The sequence below is a fragment of the Somniosus microcephalus genome, chromosome 4 (assembly GCF_052327205.1).
Source record: "Somniosus microcephalus isolate GS21.2 chromosome 4, FLI_Smic_1.0, whole genome shotgun sequence".
Lineage (NCBI taxonomy): Eukaryota > Metazoa > Chordata > Chondrichthyes > Squaliformes > Somniosidae > Somniosus > Somniosus microcephalus.
In genome coordinates this window covers 170890506-170905356 of record NC_140990.1, presented here as the reverse complement: position 1 = coordinate 170905356, position 14851 = coordinate 170890506, and the positions used below count along the sequence as shown (strand labels likewise).

The 14851-nt window shown below is 46.5% G+C and overlaps 1 protein-coding gene across 2 annotated transcripts in view; it reads right to left on the bottom strand.

The window, feature by feature from the left end:
• LOC147119982 (ATP-dependent 6-phosphofructokinase, liver type-like) overlaps positions 1-6719 on the bottom strand; it is a 97065-nt gene extending 90346 nt beyond the window's left edge. The window contains exon 1 of one of the 2 annotated variants that reach the window (XR_015078109.1): positions 6502-6719. Coding sequence is in view for 1 of the 2 variants with exons in the window: in XM_085985448.1 (XP_085841574.1) it covers positions 6502-6586 (85 nt within the window). In the remaining variant the exon portion in view is untranslated. The remainder of the gene's footprint in view (positions 1-6501) is intronic. The other variant, XM_085985448.1, reaches the window with a different exon arrangement.
• Between the last annotated feature and the right edge of the window lie 8132 nt (positions 6720-14851).

Below are 14851 nucleotides of genomic sequence, written 5' to 3'. Positions count from 1 at the left end.
AGAATACTGACAGCACAACTGTCAAAATCAATTTGTGCATGGTCCCTTTAAGGAAACCGCTGATGACGTGTCTTCAAATGGCGTCATCAGACCCGCTTCCTTCAATTGGCCAGCAAACACACTGGGCGGGCTTAACAAGCCCAATCAGGGGAAAATCATTTTGGGATGGAGCTGGCAGTGAGGCCGGGATCCACCACCGACACTACCTGCCACGGTTAGTAAAATCCAGCCCTCTAGTGTAGTACTGAGGGAGTGCTGCACTGGCAGATGTGCCATCCTTCGAATGAGATGTTAAATCGAGGCCCCATCTTCCCCCTCAGGTGGATGTAAAAGATCCCACAGCACCCCATATTCGAAGAAGAACAAAGGTGTTCTCCCCAGTGTCCTGGCCAATATTTATCCCTCAACCAATATTACTAAAACAGATGATCTGGTCATTTATCTCATTGCTGTTTGTGGAATCTTGCAGTGCACAAATTGGTTGCCACATTCCTTACATTACAACAGTGACTACATTTCAAAAGTTCTTAGTTGGCTGTAAAGTGTTCTGGGATGTCCTGATGTTGTGAAAGGCACTTTATAAATGCAAGCTTTTTTTCTCTCTTTAGGTCAACGGGGATGGGATTGGTGAGCAAGACTTAGTGCACACAGGATACAGGCAGCTAGGCAAGTTTAGAAAGGGTGGAAGATAGGAGGCCGGCAGAGGGTGGCAAGGGTTTCATTGGCAATGGATGTGAAGTAGGGGCGGAGGTGGGGATACAATGATTTTTGAAGAGTAGGTCATCTCTGACTAGTCTATTGAATTTTTTTGAGCAGGTCATTGACATGGTGGATAAGGAGTGTCTATGGATGTTGTCTATATGGACTTTCAGAAAGCATTTGATAAGGTTCCACATAAGAGTTTATTTAAAATGAAAGCACACAGAATTGGAGGTAACTTTATGACATGGGTTAGAAATGTACACTGATTGGTGGGATGTGACAAGTGGTTTTCCCCAGGGATCTGTACCAGAGCCTCAGCTTTTCACCGTATATATTAACGACTTGGATGAAGGAATACAGTCATATATTCAAGATTGATGATGGCACTAAGTTGGGAGACAGTAAGTTGTGTAGATGGGAGTAGGAAGTTACAAAGAAATATAGATACTATAAGGGCTCGATTTTAGTTCAGGTGTGGGGAATTGGCGGGTTCCCCAAATTTAGCGATTCCGACACGATTGTAAATGGGTCTGTGAGATTGATGCAAATTTAACTCAATTGGCCAATTGATTTCCAGCGTGTGGGAAGCCTTGGCAATTGAGTATTTCCAGTCAGAAAGTCACAGAATATGACGTCATCACTGCTGCTGCTTCTAAGGTCCACAGCAAGCCTTGCTTCCTCTGCAGGCTCCCAAACTTCACCATTAAGATGGCACAGGAGCCTGCAGGAGCAACGGCCAGCGGGAGGGCCAGATCTGCCACCAAATTTGATGAGGCTTCACCAGGCATTACCGGATGGTGCTAGGGCCCACAGGGAGGCCCTGTTCCCTTCAGGGAGGAAGAGGCCTCCCAGTCAGACCAAGGCTGTGTGGCTACAGGTGGCAGGTCAAGTCAATTCCTTGGGGCTCACACGAAGAACGTGGTTGCAGTGCAGGAAAAGAGAGCTCACAATAAAAGAGAACAAGCGAGGACCGGAGGAGGGCCACCATCAGTAGCCCACCTCACCCCCTGGGAGGAGGCGATCCTGGAGATCGTAGGACTGGAGGATGAGGCGCTAGTGGGGGACGGACAGACGGGTGCATCACAGCAATCTGGTGGCAGAATAGTTTTCCATCTCTCTCACTGACATTGCATGAGTCGCTGATAATGATTCTGAAGCTACAACAGATGGACCTATGCTCATCTGCAATATGCATATAACCTTGACCTCACATCGCCAACTCTTTCCTTCACTCCCCCACAGGACCATCAAGAGCCCCCGTCCCCACTGTCCAGGAGGAAGAGCCTGAGCTTCCAGACTCCTCAGAGGAATCTGCAACCTCTGAGGGCACAGCGTCATCAGAATTCAGCGCACCCACTCACACCTCGGTGGGACCTTTGGGACATAGAGTACTGTTGTCACCTGGTGTATCACAGCTCACAAGTGAGCATCAGCAGATTGTGGAGACAGGGACAGCAGTGGAGAGTCCTAGTCAGAGGGCGCAGGACTCTGCCAGCTCGGCTCAGCTGCATGTTGACCCTCTGCCTCTGGGTTCATCCATAAGATCAGTGGTGCTGGAACTCCAGGAACAGATGCAGGAGTCGCTGGCAGGTTTTGTCTCCAGGGTAGAAGCGAGTGTGGAGCAAATGGAGGAGTCCATCGCAAACATGAGCAGAGCCTTTGTGGAGTCATTGGCGCATGAATGCATCACCATGGAAAGGATGGCAACCTCCATGGAGGAGATAAGTCGCCAGGCTATAGAAAACATGGTGAGTGTTCAGAATAGAATGACACCTCTGGAGGAGCGATGGTCATCTATTGAACAGAGAAATCAGACCTTCATGGAAGTCCTTCTGAGTAGGACTGCCAGTGCAGATATGGGTCCCCATGGCCCCCCCTGATGTGCAAGGTGCTCTCAAGCCACTTGCAAGCACTGGCCCCTTCTGGCCTGTGCAGCTTCAGGTGGGTGAGCAGCAGCCTGGTGCTCCTGTTGCTGTTGTTCCTGGTTCTGCTGGTGCCGCAGCTGGTGTTCGAGCTCATCTAATGCCCAGAAGGGAAGGAAATAAATGGCTCCCATGCTTCTGGTGTATGATTCCATTGAGGAAGCGCTGAGTGAAGGTGGCGAGCAGGGTTTCCCCAGGAGGTCACACTGGAGATGGGTGTGAGGCTCCAACCTTCCACAGGTGTGGTTAGGCCTGGTAAAAGTTGCCCCAGGCCTGAAACAACAAAGTCCTGCCACCTGCAAATGATGACTGATCAAATATCCTCTTTAATGTTGGACCTGCAGCTGGTAGTCAGCAAGCCAATAGTGTTCACGCCAGGTTTCACAGGCGTCATCCCCACCAGGCGCGTTTTACGTGGGAAAAGGGTTAAACAGGCAAGGGCCTGTTAAAATGGGATTATAAAGGCCAATCAATGCTGTTTAAGGGCCCTAAAGACCAGTCCCACCTGTTGCAGGCGGGACTGATTTGGGTCAATCAGACACACCTAGGTTAAAAAGGCATGGAGGCGGGAACCAGGCGGGGGGGGTGTCGCGACCCCTAGGTTTTGCGATTTTAACCCCCCGCACGCCTAAAAGCCCGCCTCACGGCCCAATGAAAATAGAGGCCTAAGTGTGTGGGCAAAACTGTGACATGGAGTTCAATGTGTGGAAGTGTGAGGTCATCCACTTTGAATACAGGGAGAGACAGGGAGTTGTGGAGGAGCAAAGAAATGTAGGGGTTCATGTACACATCACTAAAAGCTAGTGCACAGGTACAAGAAGAAATGAAAAAGGTAAATGGACTGTTGGCCTTTATCTCAAGAGGGTTGAATACAAAGGGGAGGAAGTTATGCTTCAGCTGTACAAAGCCTTGGTCAGACCCCATCTGGAGCACTGTGTTCAGTTTTGGGCACCACACCTCAGGAAAGATAAACTGGCCTTGGAGGGGGTGCAGTGCAGATTCACCAGAATGATACCGGGGCTTAAAAAGGGCTACATTAGGAGGATAACTTGCATAAACTTGGTTTGTACTCCCTTCAGTTGAGAAGGTTGATGGGTTGCCTCATTGAGGTGTTTAAAATTAAAGGGTTTTGATATAGTAGCTGCAGAGAAATGATTTCCTCTGGTGGGGGAAACCACAAGGGGCATAATCTTAAGATTAGGGCTAGGCCATTTAGGAGTGAAATCAGAAGGCATTTTTTTCACACAAATGTTAGTGGAAATCTGGAACTCCATGCCCCCAAAGGCTGTGGGTATTGGGACAATTGAAATTTTCAAGACCAAGATCAATCGAATTTTTGTTAGGTAAGGGTATGGAGGGATAAGGAGAAAAGGTGGGTAAATGGAGTTGAGGTGCAGATCTTACATTAAAGATGCTATAAAATGCAAATTATTGTTGTTAAGAGTTCATTCTATTTCTTTATAACAAAGCAGGGCACTGATGGCAAGTCTCTCTTTAAAGAGCTCTGAAATTGCTGGTTATGCAGCCTCAGCCTGCAAAACTTTCTGAAAGGAACATCAACACGGTTGAGAAATGGCATCAAAAACTTGTTTTGTAAAAGGTGCATAACTCCTGTATATAAAACAATTATATTAAAGAGAAGTGACAAGAACTGTCATGTGCACAAAATAAATGCACTGACTTGTTAAAAGGATACCCATTAATAGGATATCTGGGAGCACAAAAGAGACTCCAATCATGTCTGCTTTTATAGAACTCACCCTAGGGTTCGCCACCTATTCCCAAGCCCAAAACCGAATACAGAACAGGGAATGGGCAATGCATGGCTCAGTGGGTAGCACTTTCACCTCTGAGTCAATAGGTTGTGGGTTCAATTCCCACTCTAGAGACTGGAACACAAAATCTAGGCTCCAATGATGGAGGTGCTGTCTTTTGGAAGTGAAGTTAAACCAAGGTCCCATCTGCCCTCTCAGGTGGACGTAAAAGATCCCATGGCACTCCATATTCGAAGAAGCGCAGAAGAGTTCTCCCCAGTGTCCTGGCCAATATTTATTCCTCAACCAGTATCACAAACAGATTATCTGGTTATTTTCACGTTTCTGTTTGTGGGAGCTTTTTGTGCGCAAATTGGCTCCTGCATTTCCTACATTACAACCATGGCTACATTTCAAAAGTACTTCATTGGCTGTAAAGCACTTTGGGATATACCTAGGCTGTGAAAGGCACTATAGAAATGCAGTTCTTTCTCTTTATCCGCAACAAGTGTAAAAACATTGAATGAATTGGTGTTACATATTGTGCCTTGCCGCATTACTTGACCCATCAATAACTAATGCAAAAGACTGTTCTGAGAATGTCTGCTTTGCATTTCAGAAGCTTCTGGATAGCTTGCTCAGAAACTGGACAGGTGGAGCCCAAGGTCAAGCCCGTAATTTATGCCACAGTATTCACGCACTTGTCATTTAAAAGCATTGAGATCTGTTGGGGAAAGTCCAAAAGATATGTTGGAAATGCAACAGACTGAATGGAGCTCAGTGGGCATAAGGAATTAACATTAGTGTTGCCTCTCGTCATATGCAGACTCAAGACCAGAGCAGAACTGATGCAGGGATGAGCCAAGATTACAGCTCGAGTCCCAATTAGAGCGATCAACCTCAAAGAAATGTTAGGAATGAGGCGGACCTCGAAATGAGCTGCGTCTGTGGCACACAGTTATGTGAAAATGAGTTTGCATTAAAAAAAGACACTTTTGACATCAGGTACCCTATTTTAGAAATTTTCAGATACGCCACTCAAAAAACAGACAGCTATCCACAGTAGGGGAATGACAGGAGGCAATATAAATTGCAATTGCATTTAAACAGATCAAACTTGGGACTACAATAGGCTAAAAAAAATGAAAGCAAGATAAATGGAACATTACATGCCTGGGCAGGCAGTAACCTTGCATAAAATCTTTAGGACAGTAGAGAAGTGGGGCCCCTACTGATTTGCATTCTCTCTCGTCTCCCACTCCCCTCCTAGGCAGAGAGAGAGAGTGAATGTCGCAGAGACTGACGCCCACTCCTCTGGACTCGGGGACAACCTGCCAGGCAGCACGTCCGCACCACCTGACCGCCATCATTCAGACTGGCGCATCGGAAAACTATAAACAACATTTTCGAAACGTCAGAATCCGTTAAAACACTAACTTTATTGTTTATGTTTAAATTAAAAACTAAGTCGTTTTTTTAGGTTATGAATCTTAAAAAACATTTTTTTTTAAACACACACATTGTGCCCATATCAATGATGGCGACGAGTAACAGCAGTATTTGGCGGTTGGGCTCGAGAAATGTCCATTAGAGAAAGAACACCGGAGTCTGGGTCAATCCGACAGTACACATTCTTCACGGTGTTTAAAAATGAGATTAAATAATTAACATTAAATAAAATTCACATGCAAAGTGGAAAAGGGCCAGCAAGGTGGAGGCGTGTCTGAGGGGGAATGGGCCATTCTTTACTAAGTATTTGAATCAGATATTCCGCACAGAGCCATAACTTCGTGCCTGGCGGTGGGAAAATAACTCAACACGCCTTTCACTGACAGGATGAATCGCTTTAGTGATGGCCACTTTATTTTTCCCACCCGCAGAACCAGCTCTTTTTCGATTATTTAAACATTTTCCATCCCTTTAATCGCTGATTTGAGTCGTAATCCAGCTGCTGTTTTAGCTGGAGATTAATCCGCTCATCTTTCCGCCTCATTTATTAATGGGGTGGGGAGAAAGAGGTTGAAATGCTGCAATATTGCTCTTCATGTCCAGCTCTGACGATCTTTATCGCTTTTTAAAAATCGTTATGTGAATGATTTGGGGGGGGGGTTGGAAAATGTTACCTTGAGCATCTCCCCCGCTGGTCAGCACCGCTATGGATTTCCCAGCTCCTCTGCTCCTCAGCTGCTCCATGTCCAATTGAGCCATGATGTCCACTTCTCTCTAACTGTGGTTACAACTGGATTCGATTCCCTTCCCTTCCCTTCTTTGCAAGCTGGTCGGTTTTCCTTTGCCCAGATCACTGTATCCGACTACACGAGTAAAGTCCCTTCCAACAACTTATTGCAAATGACCCCAGCTAAGGCACGCCCACATCAAATGTGTGTTTCATATCTCCGCCCTCGTGTCTCTTTTTTAAAAAATACATATATTTTACGAAACAAACACCTTATGCAGCTTTAAGCTAGAATCATGACACAATTTGCATTTCCTTGGTGAAAATGCGGATTTATTTTAGAGTTGATTTATTTCTTTTGGTGTAGTACTTTTGCCCTCCTCCTTGCAAAACCAGAAACTAGTCTGATGCTAAACACAGATCTGAAGTAGATCTGAAGTATTTTGTTATGCATAACCCCGCCTTTGGTTTAGGATTGACATGACCGGTTCTAGCATTTGCCCTTGACAAATTGAGCCCATAACGCTCTGATTTTGTTTCAGGGATAAGAATTAAGGATCACGCTAAATTTTCAAATAAATGACAATTCACCGCTTAATATATATTAAATTAATAATAAGAAACAACTTGTATTTATATAGTGCCACGGCATGTCTCAAACATTACAAATGAATTACTTTGAAGCACATTCATTGCTGTTATGTAGGTGAACATGGCAGTTGTTTTGCACACAGCACAATCCTACAAAGAGCACTGAGATGAATGATCAGTTAATCTTTGTTGGTGTGTTGATTGAGTGAGGAATGTTGGTTAAGAGAACATAAGGGAAACAAATGGTATGGCTCTTGGGAAAAAATATACTAAGAAGGGGGGAGAGTAGGGGAATGAGGGGAGTAAGGAGGGAAAGAGTGGAGGGGAAGGGGTGAGCTCTGAGGGAGAAGGGGGGGAGTTTATACACATGTAGTGGCCATTCTGGCCATTTAAACACGAAGCAGCCATTGAAAATCTTGGCATTTCCACTTTTCCGAGCAGACTTTTAGGTTTTCATTCAGATTAAGGTAGGGCAAAGATCAGAGTTTGCACATCGAGGCATTATTTAGAATTCATGCCACTTTTTTGATTGCTTGGAGGGGGCAGGAAGGCACAGCAATCCATCACATCATAGGAGGAGCCTCATTTAAGTTAATGAGTGACATAATGTGACCTTTACAGGGCTACTTACAGGCACAATGTCATTAGAATGTTGCGGCCACTCTGTTTCTAATATATAATAGGTAAGGCATTACTGGGACCATTATATACGCTGCTTTTATCCAACTGCCACTTGTTGAGGAATATTTTTTTCACAATATATCTTAATTTCACTTTTTTTGCTGCTGTTGTTGGATAATGGTGCAGAATCTTGGAATATTGACTCGGCGATACAAACTGATAATGTACAACCCCACAAAATACTGGTATGATAGCAAAATACGGCAGATGCTGGAAATCCGAAACAACAACAGAAAATGCTGGTAAAACTCAGCAGGCCACGCAACATCCGTGGAGAGAGAAATAGCGTCAACGTTTCAGGTCGAAACCCTTCGTCAAGACTGAAGAAGCACAGGAAATGAAACAAATTAAAAGGCCAGTTTGGGGGCTGGGAGAGAACAAAAGAGAAGTGAAGAGACATTAAGAGGTATTCAAAACGAGACGAGATGGTGATAGGACTAGTGGAGACAGAAGACGGCTCTAGATTAGGTGTGAAATGCGCTGGCAGAATGTGAGACAGCTGCCATGTGGGAGAGAAAAAAAGGGGGGGGCCAAAACAAAGGTGTGGATAAAAAATATGAGTAAAAATGTAATGGGGGCCGAGGTTATGATCTGAAATTGTTGAACTCGATATTGAGTCCGGAAGGCTGTAAAATGCCTAATTGGAAGATGAGGTGCTGTTCCTCGAGCTTACGCTGAGCTTCCGTGGAACAATGCAAGAGCCCGAGTACAGTCTGAGTGGGAATGGGGTGGTGAATGACAGGCGACCGGAAGCTCGGGGTCATCCTTACGGACTGAACGGAGGTGTTCCGCAAAGCGGTCACCTAATCTGCGTTTGGTCTCCCCAATGTAGAGGAGACCACATCGTGAGCAGTGAATACAGTATACTACATTGCAAGAAGTACAAGTAAATCGCTGTTTCACCTGGAAGGGGTGTTTGGGGCCCTGGACAGTGGGAAGGGGGGAGGTATAAGGGCAGGTGCTACATCTCCTGCGCTTGCACGGGAAGGTGCCGGGCGAAGGGGAAGGGGTGCTGGGGGTGATAGAGGAGTGGACTAGGGTGTCTCGGAGTGAGCGGTCCCTACGGAATGCTGAAAGGGGAGGGGAGGGGAAGATGCGTTTGGTGTTGGGATCACGTTGGAGGTGGCAGAAATGGCGGAGGATAATCCGTTGAATGTGGAGGCTGGTGGGGTGAAAGGTGAGGACAAGGGGAACCCTATCGTGGTTCCGGGAGGGAGGGGCAGGGGTGAAGGCAGAAGTGCGGGAGATAAAACGGACACGGTCGAGGGCCGTGTCAACCACGGTAGAGGGGAATCCTTGGTTGAGGAAAAAGGAAGACATGTCGGAAGCACTGGTGTGGAAGGTGGCATCATCGGAGCAGATGTGGCGGAGACGGAGAAACTGGGAGAATGGAATAGAGTCCTTACAGGAGGTGGGGTGGGAGGAAGTGTAGTCCAGGTAGCTGTGGGAGTCAGTGGGCTTGTAGTGAATGTTGGTCAATAACCTATCCCCAGAGATGGAGACGGAGAAGTCGAGGAAGGGAAGGGAAGGGAAGAGTCGGAGATAGACCATGTGAAGGTGAAGGAAGGGTGGAAATTGGAGGCAAAGTGAATGAAATTGTCTAGTTCAGGGCGAGAGCAGGAAACGGCACCGATACAGTCATCAATGTACCGGAAAAAGAGGTGAGGGAGAGGACCTGAGTAGGACTGGAACAAAGAGTGTTCCACATATCCCACGAAAAGGCAGGCATAGCTAGGACCCATGCAGGCACCCATAGCAACACCTTTGATTTGGAGGAAATGAGTGGAGTCAAAGGAGAAGTTGTTCAATGTGAGAACAAGTTCAGCCAGGTGGAGGAGGGTGGTGGTGGATGGGGACTGGTCAGGCCTCTGTTCAAGGAAGAAGCGGAGCGCCCTCAGGCCATCCTGATGGGGGATGGAGGTGTAGAGGGATTGTACGTCCATGGTGAAAAGGAGGCAGTTGGGGCCAGGAAACTGTTAAAGTGGCAGAGGGCGTCCAAAGAGTCGCGGATGTAGGTGGGAAGAGACTGGACAAGGGGAGAAAAGATAGAGTTGAGATAGGAAGAGATAAGTTCCGTGGGGCAAGAACAAGCTGAAACGATGGGTCTACCAGGGCAGTCCTGTTTGTGGATCTTGGGAAGGAGTTAGAAGCGGGCTGTGCGGGGTTGGGAAACTATGAGGTTGGTGGCCGCGGGGGGAAGATCTCCAGAGGAGATGAGGTCAGTGACAGTCTTGGAAACGGTGGTTTGATGTTCGGTAGTGGGGTCATGGTCCAGGTGGAGGTAGGAGGAGGTGTCGGAGAGTTGGCGTTCAGCTTCCACTAGGTAGAGGTCAGTTTGCCAAACAACAACAGCACCACCCTTGTCAGCAGGTTTAATGAAAATGTCAGGGTTGGATCTGAGAGAACGGAGTGCTGCAAGTTCAGAGGGAGGTTGGTTGGAGTGAGTGAGGGGAGCAGAGAAATGGAGATGGCCGATGTCACGGCGGCAGTTAGCGATGGAAAGATCTAAAGAGCGTAAGAGGCCAGGGGGAGGGGTCCAAGTAGAACGAGAATTTTGAAAGCGGGAGAAAGGGTCAGCTGTGCGAGGGGAAGGCTCCTGGCCAGAGAAGTGGGCATGGAGACGAAGGCGGCGGAAAAAGAGCTCAACATCGTGCCGAGCTCGAAATTCATTGAATACTGGGTTCACAAAATACTGGGTTCCTCCTTGTTGGCAAATTATTATTTGCTTGTTTGCAGTGTAATCTGGTGTCTGATTTGGAATGCGATACTGCATACAAGTTTTTTATGGTTTTCATTTTTCCAATTTTGAGGCATTTTCATATTCCACGAGGCCTTTGTTTCTTCAATGTATTTTTGTTTTATTTCTTCCGTGTGCCTTTCTATTATTTGATTGAGATGATCTGTTACTTCACCCAACAATCCATCCACTGATACTTCTTTCCTGTGTTTGCTTGTCTGCTTGCTATTTCCCCCCTCCTTTTTATGATTCATAGAATCATAGAATGGTTACAGCACAGAAGGAGGCTATTCGGCCCGTGCTGGCTCTCTGCAAGAGCACTTCAGCTAGTCCCACTCCCCCGCCCTTTCCCCGTAAAGGTGAAAGATCCGTCCCTGGGTGGGATCGAACCACGAACTTTTTCATTAACAGCCGATTCTATTAAGATGATTTCTTCGTCTCTTACTCCGTCTCAGTACTGAAGAAGGGAACGCATCAGAAACGCCAACTCTCTGCTCCACAGATGGTGACTGACTTGCTGTGTGTTCCAGTTTTTTCTGTTTTTGTTTCAGATCACCAGCCTTTTATTGATGAAATCTTGTGCTTGCAAGGAAATTATGAGAGGGATAACTTGTCAGAAACAATTTTCGCCCATTTTTTTCCACATCTGGTAGTGTTTACTGATTGTCAGCTGTGCTCCAGTGGTCATTCTTTGTGTAATCCTGGGCAGTGAGTGCATCTGGGTATCAGGAGGCTGGGGGCGGTTAGTAGTCAGGACTATGCTCAAAGCAGAAGTACAGTAAAAGCAAAAAATAGATATCATGTTTGTAGTCGAGTAGCCAAAGTTAGATTGTTGCCAGTAGTGACATTTTGTGACAGAAACAATGAAGCAAAATGCAACAAAAGCATAGAAAGTAATAGAGGGATTTTTTAAAACTGTGAAACAAATAGGTTACATTTTATTTCTTGCAGTATCAGTGAGACCATGCCAGATCTGAGGAAGTAGGGAGTGAGAGTAATTAAAAGATAAATGAAACAATTAATAGACCTGTAAGCTAAAGGCTGTAGGTGGTTTGCCTTGGTGGTTCGAATCACCTCCCCTACTTAGTTCTAGACAACAGGAATTACGGTGAACAGGATTGGAACACAGACAAGCTTTTCAGACTCAACCGTACGGTGTTTAATAAGGTTAACACACACACCCGCCTCCAGTACGTAAAATGCCTGGTGGCGTAAAACAAACAGTACAACAATGCAACTTGGCCCGTCGAACAGGCCCCTGTCTCGAATTAAGACACCTAAAATCACACTGTTGCAATACAGAGTATAACATGGACCTGTCCCACAAACCCCGGAACATACACTATATAATACACACAGAACCTCCCCACTGAACCCCTCTGGATTGGTTGGGACACACAACACCCCCTCACACAGTACCGGTGGTCTTAAGGATGCGTGGGCTTGGACAATGCTCACCCCGATTGTCTGTTTTCTTGCTCGCTGCTTCCCTGTGTAGAGCGTGTCTCCTGGTTCCGTATCGCAGATGCAGTATCCAAGTCCCAGTTTCGAGATTTGTTCCTACAGTCGAAGAGCAAGGCGAGGCTCTTGTCACTCGTGGTGGTTTCTTCTCTCCGTCTCGGACGGAGTGCTCAGTTCTTGGTTCAGAGAATGAGGGCACGTGAAGGCGAGAGCAAGCGAGAGGGAGAGAATGGCCAAAGCTGCCTTCTCTGTATACCCTAAAAGTTCATTAAGGTCTGTGTATTGCAGTGATGTCTTTTAAATCACCCTCCTTTGTCTGGTTCCCACCTTTGAGAGCCTGGGCCTTCCCCCAACTCTTGTATTCCAATAAACACCCAGTAACCCAAACCACAGGACGTGTACAGGGCTGGGGGATGGAAGACAATTCCTTATCTTGTCTCCCCCTCCCTGTGGTACATATTTGATGTGATTTAGTCGTACTGCTGATGTGTTTTGCCCAAGGTTAAGGTGTTTTCATTGAGGCCAGGAAGTCCATTGTTCCAGCAAAACTGGCATCGTTGTCTTATCCAATTGAAGATCCATCGAAACCCATTAAAACACGAAGTCTCATCATCTATCGAGATGCTCATTGTCCAAAGTTAAATTATCTATTCACCATTAAATTGAAACTCACAGGTGTGTCTGTGCTTCTAGGTCCAACTGCACCACACCCCTACCACTGGGCCAAACAGGCTGCTGGTCGATCAGCTGTAACAATCATACAAAATGTCCGATACAAAAAAAAATCCTTGGGACCTGCGCCGATGCTTACAGGCCAGCCTATGCCCCTGTTTTTGGATAAGCAAGTGTTCAATGAGCAATACAGACGTACCTTTATTTATGCAATTTATTAGACTTCATCTCTGTGACTGCTATTCTTCTTCTTTCATATGGTAGTAGCAAAGCAAATCAAATGCTAATATCTAAGTCAGATATCCAGGCCAAAGCATCCGGCATAACAGCGTGAATATTTTGTAGGCTGCCTGCGAATTTCCTCTGAGGGCAGTGCTCCAGGGTCTGATTAGGAGCTCCACAGTTGCATGATGGGGATACTTTAATCTTCCATCTATGGAGAAGGTGGCAGCATCTACCATGACTGGTTCTGAGGCGGTTGATGATTGTCCACTGTTTGCGAGGAAGATTTGATCCTTCAGGTTGTACTGTGGGGTCCTCTTTCAGGAATCCATTCCGTATGTCACAGTTCTTCCAAGCATTTCAGTATCGGTCATCAAGGCTGAGGGAAGATCGCTGAAGGGCTTTGGTGACGGTCTAAAATGGCCTAGATTTGAGACGGGTTGGTGGTAGGTTGTTCAAGTCAGCCTGGATCGGCAGGTCTTTGCTGGTGTAACAGTTGTATTCTCTGGAGACTGCATATTCGTGGTGTAGGTGTGGTGGTGCGATGTTTGCAAGCACGGGCAGCCAAGGTATTGGTGTCGATAAAAGCGCACCGGGGATAATTCTCAAAGTAGAATTCAGCTGGACATCAATGGATTTGACATGCGGACTTGATAGCCATGCCGGAGAGCAGTACTCCGCTGCAGAGTACACCAGGGCGAGCGCTGCCGTATGGAAGGTTTGAGCATCTGCTCCCCATGTAGATCTGGCAAGTTTCTGGATGAAGTTGACCCTACTCTTCAGTTTCTTCCCAAGGTTCTGGAGATGCTGTCTATACGACAGGGTGCGATCGAGTGTGACTCCTAAATAGGAGGGTATTTTTGGCGGTTTACCTCTGCGCTGTAAAAGGAGACTTTCAAAGCTTAGTTTGCTTGATGGGTGTTGAGGTGGAATGTCGAGGTGATGGTCTTTTGCGGGTTTGGCCGAAGTAGCCATCGGCGGAAGTAGATCTCCATCCTCTGTAAATCACTGGTCAGGATCTCCTCGGCGATGGGCAGATTCATGTTTTGTGTGGCCAAGGCAATATCATCAGCGTATACGAACTTGCGGGACTCTGTATTGGGCAGGTCACTGGTGTAAACTTTGAATAACATGGTGTTGTGTATGTAACCTGTTCCACCTTAAGAGAGCTTAAGCCTGTTCCACCTTAAGAGATGTACTACTTTCTCAGGCTGCTGTAGACGTAATACCGGGGGTGAACACACCGGTATATAAGCACTGTGCAGTAATCTTGTATTCAGAATAGTCCCTACCTCCAACCAGTAAAGACCTGTTTTATTGTTACTGATTAAGTCTCAGTATTAATTACTTGAACAACTCACAGACTTAACACATGGGTGCCAGGACAGAACCCTGTGGGAGTCCGTTGTTCAATGCCCTATATCTGCTCTTCTGGGTGCTAGTGTACACATGGAAATGTCGGTTCTAAGCATGGAGTTGAGAAGGTGGATCGTTGTTCTGCAGGGTAAAATGGTGGCGAGCTTGAAAAGCAGTCCATACTTCCATACTGTGTCATACGCCACTGACAGGTCCACAAGTGCTACGGTGGTCTTGAGCTGGCACTGGAAGTCTGCTTCGATGTGCGTTGTTAAAGCTATCACTGAGCCGCAGCAGTTACGGCCGCTCTGGAAGCCCGCTTGCTCCTTAGGGATGGTTGGCTTGATGATAGGGACTAGTCTGTGGAGTAGTTGCTTCTCCAGCACTTTATAACAATTGCAAAGTAAAGAGATCAGGCAGCAGCTGGAGGCTTCACAAGCATTCTTCCCCTGCTTCAGGAGGGCAATTATTTTAGTCTCCCTCCAAATAGGTGGAATTTTACCAGTTGCCAGTACCTCAGAGAAGGAGGTCAACCATCTCTTTGCTTTGGGTCCCAGTGCTTTTAGGAATTCTGGGT